The 12,383-nt window shown below is 35.3% G+C and overlaps 2 protein-coding genes across 4 annotated transcripts; one reads left to right on the top strand and one right to left on the bottom strand.

Moving 5' to 3' along the window:
- Positions 1 to 897: 897 nt before the first annotated feature.
- On the top strand, positions 898 to 5,669 carry LOC112710998 (probable prefoldin subunit 4). Of its 3 annotated transcripts, XM_025763504.2 has the most exons (4): positions 952 to 1,337; positions 2,229 to 2,261; positions 2,368 to 2,478; positions 3,518 to 3,897. In XM_025763504.2, the coding sequence occupies exons 2-4, from the start codon at positions 2,253 to 2,255 to the stop codon at positions 3,773 to 3,775; spliced, it is 378 nt and encodes a 125-aa protein (XP_025619289.1). In that variant the 5' UTR covers positions 952 to 1,337; positions 2,229 to 2,252; the 3' UTR covers positions 3,776 to 3,897. The 3 variants fall into 3 exon arrangements, with proteins under 3 accessions (XP_025619287.1, XP_025619288.1, XP_025619289.1); XM_025763502.2 differs by lacking the exon at positions 2,229 to 2,261 and having other exon boundaries at positions 898 to 1,337; XM_025763503.3 differs by lacking the exons at positions 2,229 to 2,261; positions 3,518 to 3,897 and adding an exon at positions 5,252 to 5,669 and having other exon boundaries at positions 947 to 1,337.
- A 3,121-nt stretch (positions 5,670 to 8,790) lies between these two features.
- LOC112710999 (PRA1 family protein F2) lies at positions 8,791 to 9,456 on the bottom strand. The gene has a single exon (XM_025763505.3). It carries the CDS (start codon positions 9,454 to 9,456, stop codon positions 8,791 to 8,793), a length of 666 nt encoding a protein of 221 aa, XP_025619290.1.
- Positions 9,457 to 12,383: the final 2,927 nt, after the last annotated feature.

The raw sequence follows: 12,383 nt of genomic DNA on the forward strand, positions 1-12,383 counted from the left end.
GAGTTAACGGGATCTATTTTTATTTTGAGTTAATGGGATCTATTTTTGTTTTGAGTTAAAGAGTTGACTATTGTTAATTTTCTGACTATTCTTTTGTCTTCTCCAAATCATGGTATATTTGTTTCAACTCTATCCTAAGATCTGTTATAATATCCTCCGCCTCATTCAATTGCGTTTCAAGCTCTTTGATTTTTCTTTTCTGATTAATTGACGCTGTCTTTGCTTTGGCTGTCTGCATACAAAGAAAACATCGTTTATGGTACTTTGTCTCTTTAAAACAATAAACAAATGTAATATTTGAAAACAAAAATACTCAAAACTGATTCCTAAAGAACATTCATGTTTATAATTCGAGCCATTTTGGTAAACAATTCTACTTTCGATTATAGTTTTTATCCCCCTAATTCATTAAACTTTTAGGATATTGGTTAGTAGGTGCAATTAGATTGCTCAAACTTCATAATAGTTATTATCTAAATTTGAAGTATTTTTTGTCTTAAATTTGTTTCAAATTTGAAGTATTTGAAATTATATATTAAATTTTTAATAATTTTATTTTATATTTAATTAAATCAGTTCAACTATGGTTCGACGTTAGCCAGACCATTGAACCATTGAACCAATTATTTGACAAATTTAATAATCGGTTTGGTTCTCACAACTTTAATTTTTATAGAATGTATATATTATCGATCTAATTATTGAATCACAATAATATACAATGAATATCATTTATATTTTATACTAAATTATTCCAGTGGTACTATCAAATCTGCCTCGATCCGGCCAGTTTGACTAGAAATCCAATTATCTAATTATCTGACCACATCGAACTACTCATCGAATCGAACAAACATTGGATCCAATAAAAGTCGGTTCAACCCGACTGGTTTTCGTAAAACTGGTGACCCGGACAGTTCATTTAACCCCGTCTGGGTCAGGTTTTTTCTTAAGCCTGAAACCGGCGTCGTTTCAGGGTGGGCCTCTTCCGTCTTCTGTTGAATGAAACCCTAACCTAAATGGAACCTCCCAACCCCCAGCCTCGTCTCTTCTCTCTCAACGGTCCCTCACTTACGGCGTCACCCTCACCTCGTCACTCTTTCGTCTCTCCCCTCTCACCTCGTCAGTCATCACTCTCAGTCTCTCACGGCCTCATCTCGTCACTCTCTCGGTCGCGCACTCATTTGAGACTGAAGGTTGTCGTCGCGGTCTCGTGCCCCTGCGTTTGCTTCATCAGCGGCAGAAGCAGACGGAACCAGTCAAGCAGCATCTGCTCCTTTAGGTTGTGGTGGTCGTCGTCTTCTTGTTTCATCGCGGTCTCAGAACCAGTCAACCAGGTGAGCTCCCTTTGAGTTTTTGACCCTGTTCTTTCACTGGCTCAGTGTCAATTTCGGTGAAATTAGAATTGTTGTGGTAGCTGAGTAAAATTTAATTAGAATTATTCTTGAATCTGGTAGTTGTTGCTGTTGTATTTGGTTTTTTTAGAATTGTTGCTGAACTTGAGCAAATTTTTTTGTTGCTAGATAACATCATTGAGTTGAATTTTGTTGCTGGATAACAGAGTTGAATACTTGAATAGTTAAATTTGTTGTTGAATTTGCTGGATAATAGAGGAAATATACTATGCAGAATCCTTGGTGGATTCTATTGCAGATGAAATCTTTTTTAGGCCTGAATATAAATAAAACTCTAAATTCTATGGGAGTTCTGTGATTACATCTTGCACTTAATTATTAAACATTGTTCTAGTGTAAAATTTGGAATTAAGCAACATGGAAAAATTGCATTTTGAGCCTGCAACTCAGTTGGATCTAATAGGCATTCTCAAACTTAAAATTAGAAGGATATTTAAAATAATTGTTTCAAGTCCTCTGTTGATATCCTTAGTAAGACCAATTTTGCCTACATTTGATGGGTTGTGTTGCTTTAAAACATTTGAATATTTCATTTTAAAATGACAAATATACTCAAAATGTTGTATTAGATAAGTTTACTGTTCATTTATGCAAAATGTACATTAACTTGAATATATATATACTCTACCAAGGAGCTTTGCTTTGCTCTTATTTTTATAATTTTTATATTTTTATTTAATTATGATCGGATGAACCAGGTGAGTCTAACTCACTGGTTGGACCGGTGACCTAGTGACCCGGTCGTATAACTGAGTTAATTATCGGTTCGGTTCTGATAACTATGACTGAAAATGATACTGTGATTGGAATCAGGAAACCCTAAATTGAGTCAATAGCATGCAACAGGTAATGAAAAATCCCTAGCTTCAAATCAATGTTACTTTGTGGATCGCAATCTTCTTTCTATTATTTTCCCTCCTAGTTTATGATATTCCATTTTTCATCGTTGAAGGGAGGAGGATCCAACACGGAAGTGACATGGGAGGACCAGCAAAACATCAATAAGTTCGGAAGATTGAACAATCGCTTTCATGAACTTGAGGATGAGATCAAAATCGCCAAGGTAACCATATTTTTTGTTTCTTTTCATTTTTCTTTTGTATTTTTGTTTATTTAGCTCTGATTTGAGTTTAGTTGTTAGTATATGAGTAGAATAAGCACTCAAATGCATCCTTATAGTTTATAACTTGATGGTAGAAATGGATTGAAAGAACAAAAGAAATAATCGAATATGCATTAATTTACTTGTTTAGTTACAGGGTGGGGTTTTAGTTTATTCCTTAATCATCACTATAATAAGTTAAGAACTAGGACCTCACAGAATAAACCATCATTTTGATCTTTAAAGATTGATTAATTTGCAAACAAAAATGGTCCCCCAATGACTAATAATTGTATTCCTAAAAGATTCTTCCACTTGATCAATCTGCCCAAAATAAGAACCAGTATGTCGGCAACCTGATATTGCTTCGGCCAGAATAGTTTTTTACTCAACCAAAATGGAACATCTAAGGGTACTGCTAGAGTGTAACTATGGGCAAAACGCAGTTTACTTGCGAGTGTGTTGGTTTTCATTTGGCAAGAATGTTATGAGTGACGTAGTAGATACAAAACCTAGCTGGATTGATCAGTATCAATATGACATTAGATACTATCCCTAGATAATGTACACTCTTGCAGAGAATACATTAGTGATGAGTTTTATGGAGAACTAGGCATCTAATTGAAAAAAGAGAAGAAAGAAAAATGGTTTAACATTTTGCCTACCTCTCAAACTCATTAACAGTGGGCTAACATGCCGGTTTGTCCAATATACAAAACTGAGAGCAACAGAGTCCTGAGTAATTGATTAGATTATATGAAAAGGTAGAGAGGAAAAATATATTCAATCTTATTACATTATATATCTTCTAAAATTAAGTATGTGGACGACTGGTTGTGACATTTTGTATGTCAGATATGGAATTTATAAACTCATCTGTTCTGCAAGTCCTGTCCTAGTTTGATTTTTGTAGCCATACAACCTTCTTGCAAAGGCAAGCCCCTGGTTGGCATGTTTTTGATGTTGTGATACAAATGCAACGGGATGATTTCTTCTACAGGAAACAAATGATAATTTGGAAGATGCGAGCAATGAGTTGATTCTCACAGATGAAGATGTGGTTTGGTTTCAAATAGGTGAGGTCTTTGCACATGTGCCAAAGGATGAAGTCGAGAATAGGATAGAAAATATGAAAGAGGTGACAAGCCAGAAACTGACAAAGCTTGAAGGGGAGAAACAATTTGTGGTTGCTCAGATGGCTGAATTGATACGGAAATTGACAATTCAATATTCCACCGACAAGTATACCAGGTCGTAATCATGTAATAACTCACTTAGAGTGAGGTCGATCCCACGAGGATTGATTGATTAAGCAACTTTAATCTATTGATGATTCTAGTTGAACAAGCAAGATAATGAGAATTTGGTGAATTATAGCAACAAGAATTTAAGTGACTGAAAATGTAAAGGGGCGGAAGGTAAAGGACTGGGAATTGAAAGTGCATGAAAGTAAATTACTGAAGAATAAATGACAAGGGAATTAAATTGCGGAATTGTAAAGGAAATGTAAAAGAATCACAATCAGGGAGGGGAATAGAATGAAGTAAGGAAATGCTAATGGGTGAGGTTCATTAGAGATTGGAGATGCTTGAATCTTCCTGAATTAATGAACTTCTCTTCTCTCTTTGGCATGCAATGTTTAGATCCATGACAGATCATGTAATTGAGCTCCAATTCCTTAGTTACTCAATTTCTCAATTCATGATCAAATGCTAATTCCTTGATCCAATGCTCATGCAAAGAGATGAAGCACAATCTCTAATCCAAAGCCACACAACTCATAAGATCCCAATTTCAAAGTGATTATATGTCACGTATTAACTTTGGATCAAGATCAAACTCATTGTGAAAAGAGAATTTCAAACTGAATTGCTATGATTCCTTTTCTAAGGTTCACATAGAATTCTAATAGATGCAATCCCTCTTCCGATTGAATTTCTTTTGTATGGGAAGTTCAAGGATTCGATCAATCTCGAGGAGGATTAGTAGCCTTCTTGTCCCATGTTTTATTTCATTTCATGTTTAGAGTATTTTCTTGCTTGAACTCTAGTGGAAATGGACCTCTTTTTCTGCATGTCTTTGGTTTCATTATTCTCTTGTCATTATCTTCTCTAGTTTATCCTAAAGAAAATCTTTAATGACCTTTGTTGATTATGACTATAAAAAATCTGTCACTTTGGATAAGTAACAGCGATAACAGCATGTGTTTTAGTTGCATTACTCTTAAATCTTGTTGAGATAGAAGTGGCTGTCATATGAAAAAATAAAATAAAATAAAAAAATTGTGTTGAGCATTGACTGGTACGTTTTTTAGACAAATATAAGTTGCCATTTCATTTCAGTAATTCAGTTGATTGATATGTTCAACAATTGGACTTGAACTCTTCCATTAACATGATAACTATCAAAAGATTGGGTTAGTTTTGTCTAATTATTCCAATCTTTGATGGATATATATTTTATATTTTTCATTGTTAGAATTGTTTGCACTAAATTTTTCATGATTAAAAATAGTAACTTATCTTACTTCCGTGTACGCTGTTAACAATCAAATTTGAACGTGGGACAGCTGGGACCTTGTATAAAGTACTTAAATCTATTGTTACTAAGGTTGGATTTGGAAAAAAGATTGAGAGACGGAGATTAAGATTAACTTAAATTTTTGTATTGTGTTTGGTGTAGAATATGTAGAATTGAATTATGTCTTATATTGTGTTTGGTATAAAATGTGCAGGACTGAGATGTCTCAGTAACTTGTTGGAAAAGGAAAAATGGAACTAGATTTGGAATTTAAGAAGTTGAATGAGGATAATTTAAAAAATAAATATTATTAAAGTTAAAGTCTTTGTCCCCACAAAAATTAATTCCTTGCAGTTCTACTTTCTGAAGATACTAAAGGAATTGGATTGTGTCTTGAGACTGAAATTTTAATTCCAATCTCTAGTCAGTAAATATAATACTAAGTTTTAGTCCTCTAATATCAGTCCTTGTCTCTATTTTCAGTCTCTACTTCCAAACGCCAGCTAATTCTCTTATTTTTAATAACTTTGTATTAAGACATAATAAACAAGTTATATTTCATGGTCATGTATCTTTATTAGGATCGTAAGTGGAATATTTTATTTTTTAGCATCAGGTGAAAATAGCCATTATTATAATTCTCAAATTAGATTGCTTATATTATACTCTCTAAATGTGTGTTTTTTTTTTTAATCCTACGTTAATGCAAGATGCTTATACACCGAACTATCTTTCAGTCAGATTGCATCGTCTCATCCTCTTTTTTCATAATTTATTCAACTAAAATTAAAGACCTTCATAAAACCCAAAACCATGTACGTTCTTGAGGACGGCAAGATTTAAAAGAGAATATTATCACCTAAAGCCAAGAATATCCTACCAATATTTATATTCTATATTTTTTTATTTTTTATTTTTTGTAGACATAATATGATCAAATAATGAAAGTTGTTCTTAATAACAATGCTCCAGGTTGAGAAATTTCAATAGCAAATAAACACATGATACGTGTGCCCAAAAATATGCCCTATCATACGATATTGCGAAGAATTAAATTGGAAAAAAGAAGAAAAGCAGTATTCTAAAATGTGATGAAGAGACCTAACAGCCGAAAGGAAAGATCGAAACTGCCAAAATAATTGTTGTCCAAGGACAATAATACCAATATTAACTACCAAGTATCGTTAGTACCTCTCAGATGGACAATGTGACCGGTATAGCAATGAGATGATGACTTAGTATATGTAAGTTCGATATAGGATAGCGGTGAGTCATACAAATTTTATCCCAAATCAGACACATTCTTGGGCATCGAACTTATCCCAATATCTTATAAACTGGCAAAAAATGCATATGCGTTACATTTTTATTAGTTACGCATCAATTAAACAACCAAACATAAAGTACATCATTACGATCCGTCCAGGGATAAAAAAAAAAGTATACATAATTAGAGTAACTTTTTCTTTTATCTGAATATAATTTTCATTAGATGAAAAATAAATTACATTAGGGTCTGTAAAGACCAAAGCATGCAAGTTGAAGGGATATACCACCAAAATAACAAATACCCGAGTCCAATATGAAGAAGGGACTAAAAAGAAAACAGAGCCATCTCCAATTAAGCTCTTATACCCCCATCTAAATGGTGAAATTTGATTGGACTAAATATCTATAATAGTCTTTGAGATTCACGATTTTTACTATTTTAATCCTTCAAATTCGACACCATATTGATTCTTGGACTTTTTTCAGCATTGGGTTAATGAACAAAATAATGTGCTAATTTTGACTTGCCTTGATAAACACATGGCTAAATGATATTGTTTCGTTTTAGAACATAAACAAGACAAAAATGCGGTCATTTTGGAGAATACTAAGAAATAAAACGGTTTGCACATTATATAAACTCTTCTTCGTCTTCTTGTTTTTGCTTTATTTAAGTCACAAAACGAAATGATGTCGCTCAGCCATGTGTTTAGCGTGGCAAGTTAGAGTCGATTCAATACTTCATTTGCCAACTCAGTACTAAAAAGAGTCCAAAGATCAATATGGAGCTCAGAACTAAACCTCAGAGACCAATATAGTAAATTTTGAATTTGAGTAAGTAAACTGGTGAAATCTATAAAGAGTCAAGGCATCTCACTAAGGTTATAAATACTGAACTAATAATCAAACCAATACAACTAGAAGTTTAAAAATTTAAAGATTCAATCGGTATTAAACCGGATATAATGAAATAATATTTATATATAAAATATATAATTTTTTAGAAAAATTAACTTTTTTGTATTTTGTTATTTTAAATTGGTTAATTGATGAAAAAAAACAAATCAGTTCAACCAATTAACTAAATTAACTAATTGTTTGACCAGTTTACTATGGATAGGTTTTTACCATGAATCGAACCAATTTGATGGCCAATTTTAGATTAATATAGTCAAACCGGCCAATTCAGTCCGGTTCTTAGAACAGTGCACTCAAGAAAATGATAGATCCTCTTAATCAATCCTGCTAAACATCATCCTAATTTCTAAACAAGAGAATGTTTTCTATATATTGAATGCATTTGAATTCTTACTCTATTTTGGAATTTTGGGGATTGTTGGGCATGCTATTAAAAACCTTCTCACTAATACTCACTCAATACTGGCTCAAAACCATTAAATGATTGCAGTGGACTTCTCTTGCCTAACACATGAGAAAACCAGAAGATAGCAAAGCTCTAATTTCTAATTCTGTTAGACATGTGCTTCTAATCATTTCATCCACAACCACACTATTCCACTTACAATCATCTACCAAACCATGTTTTGGAATTCGCCTTTAAGTAAACTTATAATATTCTGAGAACCTTCTTTCCAAAATTCTCCATTTTCAGATTCCACCCTGTCTATCTCTTCGTCACTTTACCAGCAACTCGCAGCAATGATCAAAATTCACTCTCTTTAGAAAAAACCCAAAAAGAAGTGATAAATAAATGGCTCTACAATAATCACCAATCTGGTTAACAGTGTATAGCATAAGCGAAAAAAAAATACAATCAGAACTAACAGAAATACCTACAACTTTCTTCTGAATGAGGTCGATAGTTACATGGAAAGCAATACATTCCGGTACGAGAACAGATATGCAGTATGCCACTAAAAATTTATGTGAAAATATACTCACTGTATTCCAGTAAACAGATGAAATGTAAATTGGTGCAGTAATTGGTACACCTAAATGGTAAATTCATGTAACTATGGAATGAACTTCAATGACAAAGTAGATTGAAAAGATAACCCCCTAAATCATCGAAACGAGTTTATATCCTTGCTTTCGAGCTCTAATTGAACACAGAAAAAGAACTAGGATTTTGCCGAAAAAATTTTAAAAATAAAATAAAATAAAATTGAACAAGTAAAATAATAGATAAATCATGCATTGAAATTTTCAATGGAGCTTTTCTGTTAATCACTACAGACACCGCCATTAACAACATCCCTACTTTCCATCCTTATTGAACAAAAGATTCAAGGTGGTAGCATGAAACTACTGTAGTTCAGTTAAAAGTAAAAATAGTTAATTAACTAAACAACACACAGAATATCTTGAAATTTCAGAAATTCTCACACTTGAATTTTTTTTCAATTGTAACCTCTCCTCTATTGAAACCAATCATTTTACCTTACAATATTCAGGGAAGAAATTAAAAAAAAAAAGGGGGGGGGGGGGGGGGAAGAAAATCAAACTTTGAGGACTCAATTGCAATCAAATTCTGGTATAACCCGTTCTGAGATGCTGTTGGGTACCAACGACAGAGAGCAACCCGCCTGCTGCCGCATTCTCTTCGTCAAGAAACAAATCCTCAGTAACCCTAAACGCCGCGTGGATCCCAACCACCACAACCCCAACAATGAGCGCCACCAACACGTTGGTCCCAACGTGAGTGGACACAAGCATCACAACCGTCACAAGCGCGAGGGTGCAGAGAACTGTTGTATCGTCAAGAACGGTGCCGAGTACAGAGAGCGGTCTGTCACGAGAGAAGTAGAGGAAGTACCAGGCGACAAGGAGGAGGAGAAGGACGATCATGGAGAAAGGGTGCCATAGGAGGCTGAGGAAGAGAACCAGGAGCATCACTGCGGTGTAGTTAACGCGGAAGTGGGAGAGGTTGCGACGAACGCGGAGCATCGCGTCGGAGTAAGAGTAAGGTCGGGAGAGTGCGGAAGGGTCTAGAAGCTCCCGCCATGGGCGCGTCGTTGCGGCGGTGTTGGAGATTGTCGCTGTCGCGGCGGCGGCGGTGGCGAGGGTTGGGTTTATGGTGGTGGCTTCCTTGGCGCGTGAAATGAACGTGAGGTTGGAGGGACCGGAGGAGGGTTGAGTAGGAGTGAGCGTGGTTGTAGCACCGTAACTGGCGGTGGTTTTGAAAGACATTTATGGGATTGTTTTATAGATCTGAACTCCGAAGGAGTGATAATTGGGAATGTCGGATTTTGTGTAATGTAGGGTTCCAACTTTAGAAATAGGGGATTTTTATTGTTTTTTTTTTTTAGGAAAAAAAATGTGTGGTAATAGTTTAATATTCAATTTGGTCCCAAATTTGCACATGAGTTTAATTTAGTGTATAGAATTTTAATTGTCTTTATTTAATTTTCAAACTTTACAAATTTGACTGATGTTAGTAGGACAATTTTTAAACGTTACAACAACAACAACAAAGTCTTCTTCTACTAGGCGGGGTTGGTTACATGAATCAAATGATGCCATTGTGCTTTGTCATGTATTATGTCTACAGAGAGATCGTTTATATGCAGATCTCGTTTGACCACCTTATGGATAGTCTTCTTAGATCTTCCTCTGCCTTTCGCTCCTTATTCATCTTCTATCTCATCCACCCTCCTGACTGGGTGTTCTATCGGTCTTCTTCTCACATGTCCAAACCACCTGAGATGCGATTCAACCATCTTTTCCACAATGGGTGCTACTCCAACTCTCTCCCTTATATCTTCGTTTTTTATTTTATCCAGTCACGTATGACCCCTCATCCATCTCAACATCTTCATCTCTGTCACACTCAACTTATGTTCGTACTCCCCTTTAGCCGTCCAACACTCCGTATCATAAAGCATAGCCAGTCTTATAGCGGTACGATAAAATTTATCTTTAAGTTTTAAAGGCACTTTTTTGTCGCATATAAAACCAGATGCACTCCACCATTTTAACCGACCTGCTTGGATCCTATAATTTACATCATGTTCAATCTCTCCATTATCCCGTATGATGCACCCAAGATACTTAAAACTTTCAACTTCTCGTAGGATGTTTTCTCCAATCATCACCTCTATATTAGGGTTTTTCCTTCTCAGACTGAACTTACATTCCATATATTCCGTCTTGTTACGGCTTATGTGCAAACTATACCCTTCTAGAGCTTCTCTCCATAAGTTCAACTTCTTATTTAGGTATTCCCTTGACTCTCCCTCATAAGGACGATATCATCGGCAAAAAGCATGCACCATGTCACAGGCTCTTGGATGTGCTCTGTGAGTACTTCCAAGACTAATGTGAAAATGTATGGACTTAAGGATGATCCCTGGTGTAATCTTATACCAATAGAAAATTCCTCTATCACACCACCTTGAGTCTTCACACTAGTTGTGGCCCCATCATACATGTCTTTAATTGCATGAAAATATGCGATCCTTACTCTCCTCTTTTCTAAAACCTTCCATAAGACCTCCCTTGACACCCTATCATACGCTTTTTCCAAATCAATAAACACCATATGTAGATCCTATTTATTACTACGATACCTCTCCATCATCCTTCTTAATAGGTATATCGCTTCAGTGGTAGATTTGCCTGGCATAAATCCAAATTGGTTCTCTGTTACTTGTGTCTCTTTTCTCAACCTCCGTTCTATCACCCTTTTCCATAACTTCTGGTATTACTCGTGAGCTTGATCCCTCTATAATTTTCGCAACTTTGTATATCCCCTTTATTCTTGTAGATAGGTACCAAAGTGCTCTTTCTCCACTCATCAGGCATCTTCTTGACCTTAAAATCTCATTAAAAAGCTTGGTTAACTAGTTGATGCCTTTTTCTACAAGGCCCTTCCAGACCTCAATCGGGATATTATAAGGTCCTACTGCCTTGTCATTTTTCATTTGCTTTAGAGCCTCTTTTACCTTGAAGTCTCGAATCATTCGATAATAGTCAACGTTTTGTTCTTCTTCCCTTGTGGATAACCGACCAAGGCTCAGAAGAGTCTTCTGTCCCTCATTAAATAACTCGTAGAAATAGCTCTTCCACCTTTCATTAATCTTCTCCTCTTGAGCTAACACATTTCCATCCTTATCCTTTATGCACTTAACCTGATCCAAATCTCTCGTCTTCTTTCACGGCTTTTTGCGATTCTATATATACCTATTGCACTTAACAATTTTCAAATGTTAATATAAGCAATAAGATGCCATGCCAAAATTTGTAAAATGACGCTGTTTCGGATTTGACACTCAAATAGCAAAAACACAATGCCATATCACTTTCTTTGGGAGGAAAAATTTTAATAAAAACAACTTATAATTGTTTGGTTATTTGAGTGCCAAAATTAAAACGATATCTTTTACAAAGTTAGTGTGGCATTCAGATTTCCACTGGTGCTTGAAATTGGCTCCGTACGTTTCGCACAGATAGACCGGCAAGTATATCGAGTCGTCCAAGTAATACCTCAGGTGAGTGTGGGTCGATCCCTTGGAGATTATTGGTTTGAGAAAGTAATGGTTACCTTACAGATCTTAGTTAGGTAGATAGAAATTATAATTTGTCACGAAAAACGCATAAAACAAAATAAATAAATAAGACGTTACTAGATAGATGAGAAATCAATGATGATAGAACGGTTAAGGCTTCGGAGATGCTTTGTCTTTCTGGATTAACTTTCTTACTGTCTACTTCAATAACTTTTTGATTCCTTCAATGGCAGCCGTAAGTGATTAACTTATGTCCTCTCATCAAGTTTACCTCTTCCACTACAGCAATCCACCACTTTGAGATGACTCATGTCCTCTCATCAAGCCACCTCTAGGTTTCTCACTGTAGCAGAAGATGAAGCTCTAAGCAATCCACTGCCCTTCACGATCCTACTTAAGGTGCCATAGATAAGGCAGATCTTTCGGATCAGAAAGTGCTGCTTCTCTGACTCTAGCCTTAACGCCACAAAGACCTCACTTGACCACGAACGAGATTGATAAACCACTATTTTATGGTTTATCTTGTGCTCAGTTGAGTGGATTTTATCAACCTTTCATACACTTATTCATACTAATTGCATGAGTTTACGTTTTCCTTCCGAATTTTGT

This window comes from Arachis hypogaea, chromosome 9 (genome assembly GCF_003086295.3).
Source record: "Arachis hypogaea cultivar Tifrunner chromosome 9, arahy.Tifrunner.gnm2.J5K5, whole genome shotgun sequence".
In the NCBI taxonomy this organism is placed as follows: domain Eukaryota; kingdom Viridiplantae; phylum Streptophyta; class Magnoliopsida; order Fabales; family Fabaceae; genus Arachis; species Arachis hypogaea.